Source organism: Zosterops lateralis (assembly GCF_965231275.1).
Source record: "Zosterops lateralis genome assembly, chromosome: 8".
Lineage (NCBI taxonomy): Eukaryota > Metazoa > Chordata > Aves > Passeriformes > Zosteropidae > Zosterops > Zosterops lateralis.
This window is the reverse complement of record NC_139768.1, coordinates 154,637-172,750: the sequence shown is the minus strand read 5'-3', so window position 1 is coordinate 172,750 and position 18,114 is coordinate 154,637. Positions and strand designations below refer to the sequence as shown.

The 18,114-nt window shown below is 40.8% G+C and overlaps 1 protein-coding gene across 2 annotated transcripts in view; it reads right to left on the bottom strand.

Moving 5' to 3' along the window:
* The window catches only part of FAM13C (family with sequence similarity 13 member C), a gene marked incomplete at its 3' end in the record, with an annotated part of 86,477 nt that extends 68,858 nt beyond the window's left edge, over positions 1-17,619 (bottom strand). For both annotated transcript variants that reach the window (XM_083866558.1, XM_083866559.1), the window contains exon 1: positions 17,584-17,619. In XM_083866558.1, coding sequence (XP_083722684.1) covers positions 17,584-17,594 — 11 coding nt within the window. In that variant the 5' untranslated portion in view covers positions 17,595-17,619. The remainder of the gene's footprint in view (positions 1-17,583) is intronic.
* Between the last annotated feature and the right edge of the window lie 495 nt (positions 17,620-18,114).

Here is an 18,114-nt window from a genome sequence, read left to right as displayed (position 1 = left end):
CATTCCCTGTGTCAGGATCCAGCAGAGCTGAGTTGGCTCTGGACAGTGGATCACATTCCCCATAATCACTCCTCTGACAGAGAAGATGTGACTGTGTCTGCTTGGCCTGGATCTATCTATCCCTCCATGTCCACAGGCAGTGCCCAAAATGACTGCACTTGCTTTCTCTTGGCCAGCCTGATTGCATAAACAGAAAGAAATCCTGTTACAAACATTACTGTGGGAAAAACAAAACCACCACACAACAAAAACAAACAAACAAACCCCCAAAACTTCAAAAGGTCAATGTAAGCAGAGGAGTAGCAGCAACAGCGATGAAGAGGTCATTCTAAATGGGTGTGGAGGAGCCAACACGGTGGTATCACTCCACATCACACATCCCTCCGTAGTAAGGTTGTGCAGGCACACCATGGGAAACTAATATTAAGCTGATACAGTCAAGCTACAGCAAAATAATATGGATGTAGTGCCCTTTAACCAGGTTTACATAGGTCAAATTCATATCAAGCAGCCAGAAATGCCTCTCAAAACCAAAGCAAAGAAAGCTTCATGTAAAATTTTACATCACTTCAGCTAACACCAAGGTAATTCCATGTACATGAGTGTGCATATGAACAAACATACAAAACAGTGAATTTCTCTAACATTCTCACCTAGAAAACGTTAAAAGTGGTTTTGGGAGAATAATGCAAACCAAAAGCTTTTACTGATTAATAAGTCTTCATCACTGACCTCATTACCAAGAAAATGCAAAAAACAGATTTTAAATTTCCTATATTTGCACACAAGAAGGAAAAAAAAAAAAAAAAAAAAAAAAAGAAAAAAAAAAAAAAAGAAAAAAAAGAAAGCAAACAGGCAAAACCCTAAAAGTAGTTCCACTGTTCTGACTGACCCCAACAGAGATAACAATCCTGCCCGGGACACCTGGAGGTGGAAAACAGGAGCAAAAAGGGAGCATGGCTAAGGCCAGCTCCCAGGAAACTTCTAAATTCAAATTTTACCCTTGTAACTTCTTCACGCAGCAATAAGGACTGAGAGGGGCTATTTCTTTTCCTGCAAAAAGAAAAGGCTACAGCCTTCTGCACAACCCCTCCTGATAAAACAAGCCATTGTTCAGCAGATAAGGCACATACACAGCTATTTGTAACTATGTAAGTTAAATAACAGAGAGGGCAGAAGAGACTCAGTCCCAAATGGTGGCACGTAGGGAAAACCATTCTGCTACATTAAAGATGTGCTTTTAATTAACTTCTCTCTGAATGATTATAATTAAAGATTTTACCACAGGTCTTCTTAGCATAATTACCTTCTATTTCCTTGCACAGCGCACATTCCCAGGAAATGGGAATCGAGATTATTTCTTAATTTAAATACTTCCTCAATTATATCAAAAGTTATTGCCTTTTAATTGTTTTATTATCGTGATTTTCTTTGTGCTTTTTGGGTCCATGTCTGTTTCTTACAGGCTCTTGCAGGACCTCAGAAATATCTGTCATGTGGTCAGGTGCAATTGTGAGCAAGTTAACAAATTATGGGTTGAATTTTATTGTGTTTGGATCCAGAAAAACAAGTTCATAAAGAGAGTTATAAACTTACGTATGGACTGGGGAATAAATGGCTCATTTTTCTCAGTGGTGCTGAACATATGGTATGAAATTTTTTCAGTTTTGTTCTGCAGATTGGTGTCTCCTTTACCGTTGCTTTTGTATGCAGGTCTCAGCAAATGGCCTTGTTGCACATCAGCTCTTGCCATATGCACTGAATGCAAAAGATTCAGCAGCTATTCTGATTTATCTGAAGAATAATTGTGCAGATCAGTGCATTCGCAAGTGATTGCTTGGTTTCCTACTAATATTTCCGCTGATAATATAAAGACATACTGGGAACTGGCAATTGGAAAAGAGGCTCCTACTTGCTCTGCACTGCACAGATACACTCGGTCACATTTTCCCCACCAGTCTGAGATTCTCACTGCAGTGTGCTATTGAAACAGAAAGACAGAGGTGGCTGAAGACAGGATTTCGCCAAGGAAGAGGAGAATAATGCACAAAGGAGAAGGATTTAAAGCAGAGCCCCACCCTCTCCTGTATCAGCTCCTGCCGGCTCTGCAGCAGCTTTTAGTATGCAAGACTTCGTTCTGAAACGCCTCTTAACTGTATCTTCCAGCCCAAGGAAAACATACAGCAATAATCCAAGAATAAACAGGATCATTCATCTTTTCCTTATTCTTATCTCTGATGATGTTATCTTTAGACTGAAGTATTATCCAGCCAGAGACAGTCTTTGGAAACCAAAGACACCTTTGAAACTGCACCCCTTGAGACAAAGCACCGGCATCAAATGGCATTTGTGCTGGTTCCAGCTTAACAGGCAGAGTCTCTGGTGCTGACAGCACATTCACAGAGCTGGCAGTGCTCAGCCCAGCCGAGAAACCAGTGGCAAAGAGAGTTCCCCACATTCCTGCACCTATGTGCACCAGGGAAGTACCAGACAGACAGACAGGTGGGGCTGTGGGCTCACCTGCACATGACACACCAATTGCAGATACCGACCTTCCAGGCACAAGTTTGAATTTAACATTTAAATTCAATGTATAGGTTGGTTTTTGTTTTTTGTTTTCTTTTTAAAGGTATTTAGAAGTTATGACTGGGTAAATCTAATGCCAGCTAATGCTTCTATTATATTCTCTATCACCCCTCAAAAAGGCATTTTATCAAAGACCATCTACAACAATTCAGCCACCTCTGTAGCTATTATAATAAAATTTTGATAGTAACGGATGCTAGTAATCCAATTATTGCTAAGTAAGTCACCATATGCCTTTCAGTGTTGTCTGTGTTAAAGAAAACAACAGAGAGAACACGAAAAGAAAAAAAAAAGAAAAAAAAACCAAAAACAAAACTATTTCCATCCTGTTGGTACTTCAAAGAAAATAAAGAAAAGCGAATTTTCCACAAGTCTCTGTTTGGGACTCCAACTCCTCTTTTCCTTTATCAGAACCCCTCCTCAAAATGGAGTAGCTGGCTGTAACTAGATGAAAATTCAGCCTTCTTCGAAATAAACTTTGGGATTTCTGTGGGTGAACTTTCAAAAAAGGCAGAAAAATTCTGCTTATTTAGACTCCTGTTCAGAATAAGACCTTGTTACTGTTGGCTCTTACCAAGAAAACCTTGAGCAGCTTTTGCCAAGAAACACTGAGATTCTTCCTTGTAGAGTAATTCCCAAGCTTTTGGCTGTCTTGTTCTCACAGTGCAGAACTTAGCTGCAGAACTGAATAAAATTGGTTCTGTTTATGTAAGAACAAATATTAATAGAGCTCATGCATGCTTCCACTGCATGCCATGCAAGGACACACAAAATTACCCACTTAGTTAACTCATAGCTGAAACCTTCTGCTAAGTGGACACTGAGGTGACCAGGGTTAAAACAGAAGACAAAATTTTCACTGAGGATTGATTCTGCAGGCACAAATGAGAAGTAGAGAGACATAAATCACATTGAAAGTAAGTAGTAGGTCTAGGTTTCAAGAGTTTTAAATGCTCAGCCCTACAGAGCCTACATTCTACCCAGTGTCACCGCCCATCTTGCTCAGGATGTGCTAGAGGAAATGTGTATTTAGTGCAGTAAATAAAACAAAAAATAAAGTTACATGAACTCAAAAGAACTGCTGAATAGCCTGTCCCAACCTGTGCGTCCCCTTCCCAGTGCTTCTCCTTGTTCCAGTGGGAATATCTGCCTGAAATATGTATGCCCCTCTTAGGCAGCAGCCCTGCTTAGTCAAAACTCAACTTTCACTCCACCCTTTCTTATACTGAGGGACAAGGTTAGGAGATGAACCCAAAGTCAGTGACTGGGTTTAATCGTTCCACTGTCCACTCAGCAGCCTGTCTCAGATCCGTGTCCCTGACTTTTGCCAGTCCCTTGCATTGCTCCCCTTGTCTGCTCCCATAGACAGCCAGGCTTCCAACACAAACGTCCCAGAGCAGCATCGCATCCCGGCTCAGGAAGACGAGCACGAAAACTCTGAGGAAGCAGCATCCCTACTCTTTGCTCACCTGTGGGTAATGTACCACAGCCAGTTGTTGATGCATGGCTGCCTGAGGCCGGCATGTTATGAGCCCCACGAAGGTGCATCAAGATCTGAGGGCTGCCAGCAGCCTCCCAGAAATGCCTTAAGAGAAATTAGCAAGACAGAAAAGCTTAGCAACCAGGCATCAACTGTGAGGACATTCCTAAAATCCATATAAGCTACAGAAATCAGAAGAAATTATGGCTTATGTGAAAAAGCTTTCACAACACTCTCCACAGTGGAGCAAAATAAAGCTGCTATTGGCACAGCTCAGACTTCTAATGAGTCTTTTCTTCTTTTGGGATTGCTGGGAGCTACATAGAATTGGTGCCGAGACTTCCCCATGCTCACGCATTGGGCTATCCCACTGATGGGCAAGGTCTTTGTTCTGAACACCTGCAGAGAGTGCAAGCAGTGCTTTCAGCAAAGAAAGTGCTGTCACTGCCTGGAAAGAGCTCATGGAGACAGACAACTTGGAGATATGGCAGCTCTTTAGCTTCTTCTTCTCTTTGGCTTCAAGAATGACAAGAAGTCAACAAGCAATACTTATTTTATATTCAAATCCAAATGAATCCCATCCCAGAGCAAGTATTTTTTGAATGTTTGAGGAAGATCTCCGGCACACACAGATTTTGAGAATATATGTTGGCATTCCTTAGGGCAATCGAGGAAATGCAACTTGAGCAGAGCTGGCAGAGAAACCCAGCTCTCTTCAACATGCAAGCTCACAGAGGCAATAAAAAGGAAAGCTGAGATGGGTTGCAAGAGATTTAAGCTCTGAGACAGAATGTGTACTGTGCTGTGGCAAAAAGTATAAAGTAGGTAGCTAATGAAAAAAGGAATCTGGGAGAAAAAACAAAGAGAATGCCAGGGGAAAGTGCTGGAAATCTGTCTTCAGTCTTTCAGATTAATCCTGACAATATTGTCATAATTTCATCCTTTCTCAATTCCTCTTCCTGGTTGAAAAAGCTAAAACTAGCACACAAATTCACAGAGAAATATTGGTAGTAAGGCTGAGGCCAGACAAGCTACCTCGCTTACTTGACCTAATTACAAAGACTTTTATAAGGGACCACCAATACATAATTCAAGAAAGGTAGCACATACAGAGAATTACAAAAAGAGTAAACAACATGAACCACATGAAAATCATAAGCAAAGGGGTCAGATTTTAAAGGCTATTTGAAACATTTAAAAGTTACAATGGATATATTTGGGCTGTCTTCAGAAGGTCAGTGTCATAATCGGCATGCGTGAAGTGACACGTTGGTGAAATCCTCACCTCGCCCCGTTTCTCAGCATCACTGCCTTTGCTCTTTCACCAGTTGTGGGGTGCTTTCTATTGATGATAAAAGCACATCTCTGAGCCTGCATTAATACAAGTACAGAAATATCCTCGGTCCGAGAGCAACAGTGCACAGGGGTGTCTGTTCCCCATCTCTTACCCACACAAGCAAAGCAGAGCTAAGGCAGAGGGCTTAACAGAGGGGTACATTTTCTCTCCTCTTTTTGCACAAGGCAAGAACAGTGGGAATTGCTTTTTTAGTTATGAAGTTCTGGTCTTCAAACCAACGAGCACAGAGTGATATTAACCACCGGTGCCACGAGTTCACCCTCACTGAAAGCAGAATGACATCTGTAAAACGGTGTATTTGTACTGACAGCACCATTGTGCTGAGAGCCAAGTGGGAAACCAAATCTCTGAGATTTTGTTCGCTAGTTGAATGAGACACATTATCAGCCCAGTTCTGATAAGAAATTTCATCAAAGACATCATAAATAATTCCCAGAAAAGCCTTATCAACCTTGCCTACAGCCACCACTCCTTTCCTACTTTAATGAATTTATATTCCCCACCTAAAAACAGGCCTGGCTGAACAACTGCCCTTGACCCACACTGATCAAGCAAAAATCATGTGGTAAAAGAGCATTGAGTCAGCAAAAGCTTAGCAGAGCTACTGAGACAGCAGGTATGCACTTCAATGCTGCCTTCAGAGGTGAAAGGAGAAGACTCAGAAAAACCTCAGCAGAGATAAGGTAGCTCAGGAATAATCTGACTTCTCCAAGGGGGGGAAAACAACCCAAGTCCTTGAAACTAATGGCTCTTGCAGCTACTTTGATGGCATCAAAGTCTTGAAAACATCAAATATAGCAGCAGCTGAGAGAATCCATGCCTGTGGTATCACTACATGTTACAGAAGAATTTAACCAGCTGCTGAAGAAAAACTTGAAAAGAGATATAGAAACATAGAATTAAAAAATGCATACATCATACTGAACCATTAATTCAACTCATTCTGCAACGTGCCTGTGTCTGCCAATGCTGCAGTTAATAGAGAGCACATGAAACTCAGAATGCAATTAAGTCTTGGGAGAAGCACAGTTGGAGGCTGTGGCAGTTTCTATGGCAACCTGAAAGGCTCAAGACTAGTAACAGGAGATTAACTTTAAAGGCAAGATAAATACATAAATATAGCTCTCGTTTACCATTTTCTCTGCTTCCAAATGGACCATGTATTTTCAATTCAAGCAATACAGAAATGCAGTCAGATGTCCTACTTGCTATTAACTAGGGCAAAAATAGCCTTTAAAAACACCCTGCTATAAAAATTCTGACAATTTCAGAATTGGGGAGTCATCTAAACTTCACTAATTAATTCAATCAAAATGGAAAGCACTGAGCTTGAATGCTGCCAGGAGATTAGAACGAGGCTTCAGGACAGAGAACATGACAGCCATAATAAGAGTTTGCTGATGTCAACACACTGTACGCTTATGAACAAATCCTCTTGACATGTTTTTCTGGATTACGCTTCAGATCAGGTTTTAAGTCTCCAAAAGAGTGAGGGCAAGATTACGAAAGAAATTTTAAGCACTACAGACCTCTTTTCTTTCTATCTTTCTTTTTAAATATTTTCTTCAGCAAAAAAGAATATATCAGAGAAACTTCGTCCACTATTTTTCCTGGCACTTTGGAGCTTTTATTCAAGGGTTCATCTGAGACTGCAGTCACCTTTTGAACTCCTGGCCACCTTGCTTACAAATAATATAAGAAAACGTGCATTAAAGAGAGGCCACATCCCTAGTGCAGTCAGTTGTTCTGAACTTGTTTTACTTCATCATTTAAAAACACTTGGTACATGCATAATACATTGAGGAACACGTGTATCCAGCTGGGGAGAACACTACCAGAAGAACTGAAAGTAGTTACATGAGCTAAATTAGCAGTTTATTTAGCAGCCACATTAGCAAAACAGCCAGTCACACGTGATTTAACCCTCTCCTGAGTGGCACAGATCTCACACTGACACCTGTGCACAGCTTCTGTTGAGCATCAGATTCCTGAAAGAAAAATAACACCACCCCTACTAGTCTATCATTTGGTGAATTAACCTAAGGTACAGGTAATTCACAAGGGAATTCACAGAGATTACTGTGGAATAACACAAGTCCCTTGGGCTGACCTGACCATGCCTTCAAACCCTCACACTGTTATACTTGCACAGTGAGCATCTTTGGTTGGAATTTGTTGACTTGTTGTCTCTTTGAGGAAAGAATTGAGACACCCTGTAAAAATGTCAAAAAGTCACCGTTTCATAATTCAAATGTGCATTCCATTTCAATGAAGAAATTCCAACCTGCCCATTATAATATCTAAGCACCACCTAGAGTAGTGAGATTGGCATAGCAATATCAGAGGCTGGACTCTATGATCTTTTCCAAACTTAATGATTCTCTGATTCTGTTCACAATGGAACCTGTGCTCTGCTTCTGCTGTGGTGGGTATTTCCCTGCTGGATGTGCAGAGGAGAAGAAAACAGCAATCTGTTTTGTTTTTTTTAAATCAAGAAAAGGCTTCAGGGTGACCTAACTATGGCCCATCCAGCACCTGAAGGGAGCCCACAAAAGAGATGGAGGGGAACTTTTTACAAGGGTATGTAGTGATAGGACAGAAGAGGGAATGGCTTCAAGCTGAAGAGAACAGGTTTCCATTCTTAGGGGAAGAAAAATCAAAACAAAAACCCAAAACCAAAACAAAAATCCAGACAAAAAACACATTTTGCAGCAAGATGTGCAGAACCAGCCCAAGATGTGTTGAAGTAGGGAAGAAATTTTGTCATCCCTCTCTACAAGGAGCAATATACATCACCTCCATCAGTATAAAACCTAATTTAGAGATAGGTGACTCCTCCGAGCTTCAGTATCATTTTAGACCAAGAAGTTTATAAAGTGTGAAGTGAGTTTGAGCAGTGAAAATTTCCTCCCATTGGTTTTAATTTAACGAGGAACAGGAAATAAAAATCTGTCTAAATAAAAATAGGGTATGTCCCCAAAGCCAAGCATTTGTTCTACTTCATCACATCAGTGTTTTCAAAGAGGTATATAACACCCTGACTTGCAAGAAAAAGGATTTGTAGAGGAGGCAAAAGGGAATAAGGAAAAGAGAATACCTAAAGACCTTGCTTCCAGAATTAATATTTTGTTCAGAGTAGAAAAGCTACAACAGGGTGAAATGAGGACAGCACCCTCTACTTCTTCAGTGAAGTGTAGATTGTTGTAAAGAATTAATTTTTTCCTTCCGTTTTCCATTATTTTCTCCCTTTCAACTAATTGAAAACCCACAATTGACGAGTATGCAGGGACAGCACCAATCCTTCAACTCTGAAGTTCATTTCGACTAAATAAAGAAATCCAAAGCTATACAAAAATTTCAAAGAAGGAATGATTACATGCTGTAGAATCCATTAAGTGGGAAGAAGTTGAAGAGATCTATCATTGCCCTCAGTATTCCTAGGAGCTGACCTGTCCTGTAATTGAAGTTACCATATCTCTCCTTGAAGAGTTTCTTTTCTCTTTCTGGAGTGGCTGTGGCAGTGCCAAGCTCCTCAGGAGAGGCAGCTTAATGAGAATATAAAATATGCTGCCTTCATTTGCTGCACATAAAGGTCTTTTTGGTTTTTTCTTTGATTTTCACTCAATATGAATTTCCCTCTTTTAAAGGCGTAAAGTAGGTTTCACTGGAGGAAAACATACTAACTATGAAATGTGTGTCTCAGGTAAAAGTTCTGAGCAAAGGATTTAAAAACAGAAATCAGAGCAAAGCTTTGCAAAGCTCTTTGTGTGGGGAGTTTGGCTGTTTGTTTTGTTGGGGTTTTGGTTGGTTGATCGATTTTTTCTAAATCATGGTTTAGCAGATCCCTAAACACACTTCTCAGAAACAGCATATCTGTGAATTTTAAACAAACAAATGAATTATAGCAAAATCCTGTTTTGCTATAATGAAGCAAACTGATTTCATAAAGAATGACAATTACACGTATCTGGATTTGCTGTAGACATGGGAATTAAAGAGATTTTATAAGGAACAACATTTTCATGGCTCTGACTTTAGATTTCATGTACTTATGCTCTCTCTGGTCAGAAAGTGCAATGACTGTTACCATGTGAATAGAGGGAATAAGAAACGCTGGAAAGAAGTCAATAGTGTTTGCTGCTGCTAACATTGAACTCATGCTCCAGATGGACCCCCCAAAAGAGATTTTGGTAAAATACACAAATTACTGAGGAGAGAAAGACTCAGCCCACGAGTTACCTAGAATACAGCAATTTGCAGGTCTGTAAACAGCAGTTTTCACAAGTTCTTTAGGCTTCTAACATAAACCATGCTTGGTAGCTGCTAAGGTTAATTAAACAGCTACAGCTCTTTACTGTTCTGCAGCCTATTTAATACTGATTTTAAACACCGATTATCTGTCTTCTCCCACCTTCCACCCCAACCAGCACTTAGGTTAAGCTTGGAAGGCATCATGGAATATAAATGATCAGCAAAATAGCCAGGAATTAGACTAAACATTAATGACATCAAAGCAAGAGTTGGAAGAAAAGCAAAGCAGCAGATCAGATATTTAACCAAGGAAATATTTTATTCTTCCATCATTTCTTGCAATTAAGTGACAGATTGCTCCCTATACTTTCCTAGAGAAAATATGCAAAAGACAAACATTTTTATAGCTACTGTATGGTTTTGAGTTACAGTGTGCTCCCTGAATCCAAATCCAGCTCACTCTGTATTATTGCTGCCTGGTCCTCTTGTATTGACCAAGGAAAATGTTATGCAGGTCAAAGCTATCCACGGAATTCCTAGAGAGCCTAGAAATAAAATTAGAAATCAGGGAACTAAAAAATACTAGGAGTAAAGAGTTCTAAACCACAATTTCTTCCTTTGATCTCCACTTTGGCTCTGTGAAAATACTAAAGATATTGCATAAATCACTAACAGACCAAAATGTTTTGGGATTTTTTTCCTTAATTTTTCCCCTTCAATGTAGTTTCATCCATCTTAATGCCTTTGGTGAAGGGTAAATGAACACAAAAGAAATCCTAAAGCTACAGATCTTAGGGACTGTGATCCTACGATCTTCTGTCCTCCTCTACTCATGCAGCTTTCCCACTGCTCTGCCTGCAGGGTTTACACAGGGATCAGCCTTTCCCTGACCCGGCCTCTCTCCTGCCTGTGCCAGGCAGAGCTCCCAGCGCTGACCATCTTGACAAACCTCAGCCTCTTTTGGCCCCCCCATGGGCAGGAAAGAGCAGAGGTCAGATTCAAGCTTCAGAAGATCTGCCTCCATGCTCTGCCCAGCTTGGGGAATAAGAACTACCCAAAAAGCTGAGCTCCAATGGCTGCTCTCACATGCAGCCAGTGACACCAGCAGCTCCCAGGCAAAGTTCCAGTTGCATACCAGAAGCAACAGTAGACCAAACCAGCAACTTCTCAGGTATTTCCTTGTCACAGCAGCTTCCAGAAAAACTCACTCCTGGGCAGCACTCTTTGCAAAACCATCTCCAGGCACAGCTGACCACCCCAGCAGTTGGCAGAACAGCCTAAGGCCCACACTATGATTCCTTCACCAGCCAGAATCCTTGTGAGCACATCTGCGGTCCCCTGGGAATAGGGCAACATCTAATTAAAGCAGATGGTCAGTGAAAATTCAAAGGTCAGGATTAAAGTTGTTGGCAGGACCTCAGCTCCAGGCATCCATCTAAATTACCAGCCATAAAAGCCAACTCGTGCATGCAAAGCCAACTGGAGTAATATTTCCTTAAATTAAAAATGGCCTTGGAATGCTTTCTTCACTTAATTCCTCCCCAGTTTCTTTTCACAATTTTTTTTTAAAAGAAGATGTATCAGTAAATCAAAGCAACTTGGACATAACTTTTCAAACCACAGACCCCAGGGAACAGGTGTAGCACGCAACGTCGCCATACATTTCCTTTTGTTTCTCATATTTTTGGCTCGATTGCGCTTGCATTTTTACTACAGGCATATTTCATTCCTTTCCTTCTCATAACGGAATAAAAAGGTGCCCAGCATTTGATAGTTCTGGAAACTGTCTAGGAAAAATGCTGACTCATGAACACGCATTTCCATTTTCACTTGAAGCAAATAAATTAAACACTGCAGACTCCACTCCAGAGGGAGAAAACGAAATAAAGTGGGTGAGAGGGAAACTGCATTATGTTCTAACATGCTAATGTCCTTTCAAGATTCAGCCGAGCCTTTCTGCATGCAAGGCGATAAGTGCCAGCCCTATTCTTCTCTCAATTGGTGGTGTTTAAGTGCTTAAGGATGTTTGTGTACCTGCCAGAGTAGGCGAAATAAACTAATTAAAGAGGAACAAAGTAGTCTAGGAACAGTCGGGTGTAGGAGAAGCAGCGTGAGGGGAAACTGCGTTCAGAATACGCCTATTAAATTCACTGTTGCACAGCGCTGTAACTACGTTTAAATGATCTACTGGATTTTCTTATTTTCCCTTTTTTTGTTTTTTCTTTTTTGACAGTGAATATTTTTCAGGGTTTTATTTTACTCAACATTTCTTGCCTGTTTTTCTGAAAACATTTCTCACTTCCCACCCTAACCTTGCATGAAATGAAAAGCCACTAAGGGTTTAAAATAATGTTTTTCTTCTCCCGTACTGTTACAGCTGAAGATAAATCAAAATACTGAAATATTTGATGCTTATACATCATAAGCCTTTCAGTACGAATACACTTTTTTTCCCAAGGGCATATTTTCCTATCAAAGATCTCACATCTGATTTTTTTGGGGGAAGAAGTCTTTAACATAAGCAAACAAATCAAATTGCCCGGGTTCACCAAAAAAAAGGCACATGAAAGTGGTAAGAGATTTAATTGGCGGTCCTGCTCAGGTAAGGAAGGTGACACAAGCATAAAATAAAAAAGGCTTGCATTTCATAATGGTTTGGAGGTGAATTCATACCCCTCCTTCATGCCTCTCTGATATCAATTAATTATCTGAGGAAGGAACAGGCTGATGCTCCGATACACTACAAAAATAGAAATGTAATATCTAATTTTAAGATAGGTTCTCTGAACATATTAAAGGGTTATGTTCAAAGGAAAGAAACAGCTCTGGAGTGAGAGAGAACAATGCTGACACCACGTGGACGAAAACGCTGCTGGCTCTTTCCTTTACTGCTGACTTGAGATGCCTGAAAAGTTTAAGAGTTGGGTCAGGTGTTGAGGGAAATTTTTTAAACATCAGAGGAAGCCACATAGATCCTCTGAAAGCAGAGATCTGTGTCATTCTACTGGCTACACCAGCAGATTAATTATAATCCTCTTCCTTGCAGTGCAATTGATTTTTGTGAGCAAAGCAACTGGCTGCTGCTGCCATGAGCACATCAGGTATTGCCCCCCTTTACAAACTGCAGATAAACATCCCTAATCTGTAATCTATACAGGTTCTGTAAGTCTGACTGTGGGTGGGAGCTTTTAATGTGCTCCATTCTTGGCCAAACTGGAAATGGGCACTCAGAATAAGTAACAAAGGTGAGACTCCACTGCTTTGCTTTCTGTGCCCATCCTGCCTTCAATACCATTTTCCGAGCCACAAAATGCCTGTATCAGTTACCAGTTTAGAAAGACCTTCTCTTCCCATGCACTTTATATCCTTATGGAACAACATTGGTATAAGCAGCTTGTGGCACTGCCCAGTCTCTGCTCTTGTGCCACTGACTACAGTAAAGCCTCAACATTTATTTCAGCTTGAGCAGCTCCCCTCCTCTGTGAGAGCTGCTTGTTACAGTAGAGCATAGCCAGCAGTGTCCTCATTTGTCACACACCGCACACCTTCTCTTGCCAAGGTTCTCTCCTAGTGCAGCCTTACCCAGACCAATAAAGAAAAAACCAAAATACGCTTCTATGTACTGGGGAGGGGAAAGAGAGAAAAATACACACAGCAGCACAACCCACCCGGGGGGTTGAAGTGTGGCAGCGGTGTCGCAGAGGAACTGTCCACCAAGCCAAGAGAAACCCCCAGCAATGCTGGAGCAAACATTAAATCAGTGACATTTCCTCCACACCCTACAGTTCCCCACAAAGGGAGAGCAGGCACACTTGTCCTTTCCAAGTTACAGATCTCCAGTACAAAGGCCAGGCTGCTGCAGATTGCAGGCACAGCACAGAAAAGCTCTATTCCTCCCACCCACAGGCAGCAGGGCTCTGGCACTGAGCACCTAAAAGGAGTAATGAGTACTCCAGCCACATCCATTTGAGCTGTTTCAAGTCACACTGCCCAGCCTACAGCAGATTTCATCAAATACTTATGCCTGCAGTCAGTAACATATTCTGCTGGGCAGAAGAGAAGAAATACATCTTTACAATTTATTGGCCACAATGTCTGTGGGGGTATAGGGGCTGCCTAGTTTGATCTCTGTGAATGGCATTTTTCATCCAGTCTTCTGGTTTGGCCAGTACTCAAATAGAAAATTAAAATGTAATGTTTAATGAGTCCCTATTTGAGCAAATTTAAAAAGATTAGGGAACAGAGTTTTTCTGTGGAATGGGAAATAATATTAAGAAGTCCTTCTATAATGCAACAGCCATCTCTACAGATACAATGACGAATCTGCTGGTACTTCACCTGGTACATGCAGGGTTTGCTATGTTCACCTAAAACCAACTAAAACACAGCATTGTTAAAGAAAAAACTTAAGTGAAAGAAAGTAATCAACACTTCCACCACTTTAAATTTAGGAAAAAAATGTTAAGAGCAAAAATAGGAAATAGAACTATGCTCCCCTATCCAAAAAAACTATTTTGACAAGACAATTTAGTTTACCCTGGAAACTTCAGATAATGAGAGTACGTCTGGTTGGTTGATTGGTTGTTCATTTGTTCTGAAAAGTTTCAGCTAATTCAACAAGAATTGTCATGGAATTAGCAAAGTAAAACATAGTTAAATTATTGCTGTCCTCCACATTGAGGATATTCCATTAGAGAGACCACAATTCTATTTTATGGCAACTTCACATGCGAGTCAGACACCGCATGTTTTTTTTCACAGAACAGAGTTAATGCTGAAACATCCATTTCCTCTTTGAGAAAAGCTAAACCCACAAGATTAACAAAACTCTCCAGGCCACAAAAGCCTTCCCAATAAAGCCATAATTCAAGCAGACAAAGCATCCATGAAATATTTAGTTGCACTCTTCTGACCAGCTCCAAATCACACCTTACAGTTTCAGAATTTCATTCTGAGTTGTCTGTGGTCAACCTGCAGGTCCAGGGTGCTGTGCAGCCTCACTTCCCTATCTCTGCAATCCCTTAATAAAAGGGTTCTAAGATTGTAGAGAGCAACCTTGGTGATATACAGTGAAGTTTGCATCAAAGGACAAACCAAGAGAAGAGAACAAGCAATGAGACACCTGAGGGTGTAGGCATTTCTCCTAACCAAACCCATTCTTTAATGGAGAGACAAGCAGTGGCTTGTAGGCACCCATAAAGTCAAGCTCCTGCTTGTTTGCAAGACAAAGGTGGTGTGCATAAATCAGGAAGGATTTATCTATGACTTCTGTACAAAGAGGAGATACAGAAACACATTATTGGACTAGATGCAAAAAAAAAAGAAGGTACATATTCAACTTGATCTGGAATGTAAGATTCAGAATTGACAAATTACTATTAGCAAGGTTTGGTTCATAATTAAATTACACTATAGAAGATAATCTTGCACACCTCCAACACAGCTATTGATATTCCTCGGGTTAAACACAGTTATCTAGAGAGGCCTCAGGTCAAAACAAACACCACGATGCCTAACATCTTTTTAAAGATTTATTTAATCCAAACATGAAAATCAGTTTAGCACTAGTGCAGCTTTTGGGCTAGGACAGAACAGCTTTAAATGCTAGCGAAAGCTCAGGAGCAGTGGAGGGAGGATAAAATCAAAATTCAAATAGAATGCATTAAAAAAACCCCACACACAGATACAAACCCCCAGGCTGGTAGGATTTTGCAGCATTCTGACTCTATTTTAAGGTGAGGGGGAAATATATGTACAACATACAGGAAAAAAGGACAACTTAAAATACTTCAAGGCTGGGATAGAACTTTAAACCACTATCTTTATATATAATTGGTGCCTGCGAATAGTCTACTGTCCAGCACAGGGTAATTGCTCTGATCTACCAAAAACCTGCAAATTCTTCTCCCAGTCTCCCAGTCTGAATCAGCCAGCACACACAGCGTAAGTGGAATGGCTCCTGGCACTTTGAGACGCTAAGAACTCTGCTCAGAACAATCAATCTGCCCATTTCACCCCACAAACAACACAACTGAAGGTTAAGTCTTGTCAGCTGTATGGCAGGCCTGCCAGGTTGGCATGGTTTAGTTTGACAGAGCTCTGGTTAACTTAAAATGTTGAAGAGGAAAAAAAAAGAAAAAGAAAGACAACCCAACCCAACGACAAAATCAGAGGAATTAAGTAGTCCAAATGCAAGTATCTGTGTAAAAGCCAATAAAAACAAGTTTCATTTCCAGGACACAACAAGGAATCTGAGCCAGGTTTGCCATTTCACTTTCTGCTTGTTTTACTGGAAGAAAAACACGGACTTTTAATATGTTTAGTTTGCAAACCTAACTTTGAGGTTTCTAGTTCAGCAGACCTTGAGCAATTGTCATATTATGAAAGATGAAGGGTACCTACCTGGGTTTCCTGCCAAAAATTACAAAAACAAGACCAGCCACAGAATACTGAATTCCCTTCTCACCCACAGATGGGATTTCTTTCATAAGCTTACCTCAGAGCAGAGAGTGCCCCATGGCTATGCCTCGTCTGAGGTTTTATTAAAGAATTTGAAAGGAGCTTCTCAGAATTCTTTCCCACAATTCCAGACAGACACTGACATTTTGCAGAATTACAGGGAGTGAAGCTGGTTCTAAAATAAAAGCACTGCAAGTGAAAGCCGGGCTTCCTTCCTGGCTTCTCTAACACATTTCCAATCTCTTTCAGCTGCTGATTGTTCCTCTAGCATTGCAAATGGAAACAGATATCTTGGGACAGCTAATGTTTTGATTTTGTGTGTTCATTCGAGTACTGGTTTCAGGAACTCCCAGTGGTGGTTGTGACATGGGACTTCTTCAGAGAGAAAGGGGAGCTGTGAGCATGGGCTCCAACACTGTTTTAATGTGAAACAATCCTAGTGTTACATTTGGGGCCATGTCTTGTGGCATTGAAGCAATATTTTAGAAACATCCTTTTATCAGTATAGTCTGTCCTTTATGCCTGCATCTGTACAGGTTTTGTTTTCAAAGAAAACTTCCAAGGAGAATTACAGTCCCAATACTCCCTTTGGGATATGTAATATGCTCTAAACATTGAATCTTTTATTAGAAGCTTGCTAGTTTTCCTTAACAGGGGTACTTGGAGAAAGAAGCCAGAAAATTAAGGAGTCATAAACAAAAATATAATCATCCATATTTACATGTAGAGCTAATCTCTTCCACTTGATCAGCTACACTGCTGCCAGCCTCACTGTGAATTGCAAGGCTCACAAAACTGCACTGTGTAGCATTAAACTGCAGGGTTTGCTACAACATTTGCTTCGTGTCTTTTGCCAAAAATCAATTTCAAGTTAAGTGGCAATGATACACCACATCACCAAGTGAAAAAAAGATTTATATTGACCCTCTCTCTAAACCAGGATTTGTCTATCATGTTTCTTCCACCACGAGGTTTTCAACCAAGAGGAAAAAAAAGGAATCAAAGTACTAACAATGTTTTAGAAAAGAAAAGGCCCAAGGAGAGGCTGGAACATACACAGTGAGTTCTAAAAAGGAAGAGAGGGGTTTCAAACCTTGTGACCTTACTTTCCTGCATCATCAGTGTTCAGACAAACAGGCACACAAAACAAGAAGTGTTTCACTGAAGGAAAAATCCAGTGGCTTTGATCTAACAAAGCTTGGCACTAATATATTTAAAGTGAAACAGCTTGGGATTTTCTTCTGGACCTTTTGCTTTTGCACCTGCATTTTTTCCCAAATTAGAATTTTAACCCTTCACGTTTCCTCTCCAGCTTAAGTATATCATGAATATCTACATTGCTGGCTACAAGCTACAGTTATTAAATTACACTATGAATAAGCAAACGTATTTCCAGTTCTGGGTTTCAACCTCATGGAACACTTTTGATTTCTTGCTGTAACTTTCTTACCTGAAGGCCATCTGCTTGTCTCTGTGAGAAACAAGGGTTCAGGTCAACAAAAAGCATCTCCTGGTGTTGAAGCAAATACAGCAGGAGGCCATTGTAAAGCCTTTGTTCTTCACAAGCCAAGGGACTGACAGGAATCCTAAAGGAAGAGGAGATGCATTAATCTCAGGAGCTCTCAGATCAGGGGCTGATCGTGAGGGACACAGGGAGCCCTCCCAGTCCCCAAGGTGATTCAGCAGAGCAGCAATTGCTGGGAGAGCGACCACTGGAGCTTGGTGGGTTCACACCACCAGGACCTTCACGGCGACAGACCCCCAACCTTGCTGCAGCAGTTCACGACACAACGAACCTTTGTGCCAGCACGGCAAAGCCCTTAGCACCTGACAGTAACTCAGACATGAAGGATGAATAATAATAAATAATGATAATGATCCGATAAAGAATGAAAAGGACAGGTGAAAAAAAGCACCCTATCGGTCTGCCTTTGCTCACTGGCCTTGGGATGGGCAGACTGGTTTTGTTCTACCTTCATTT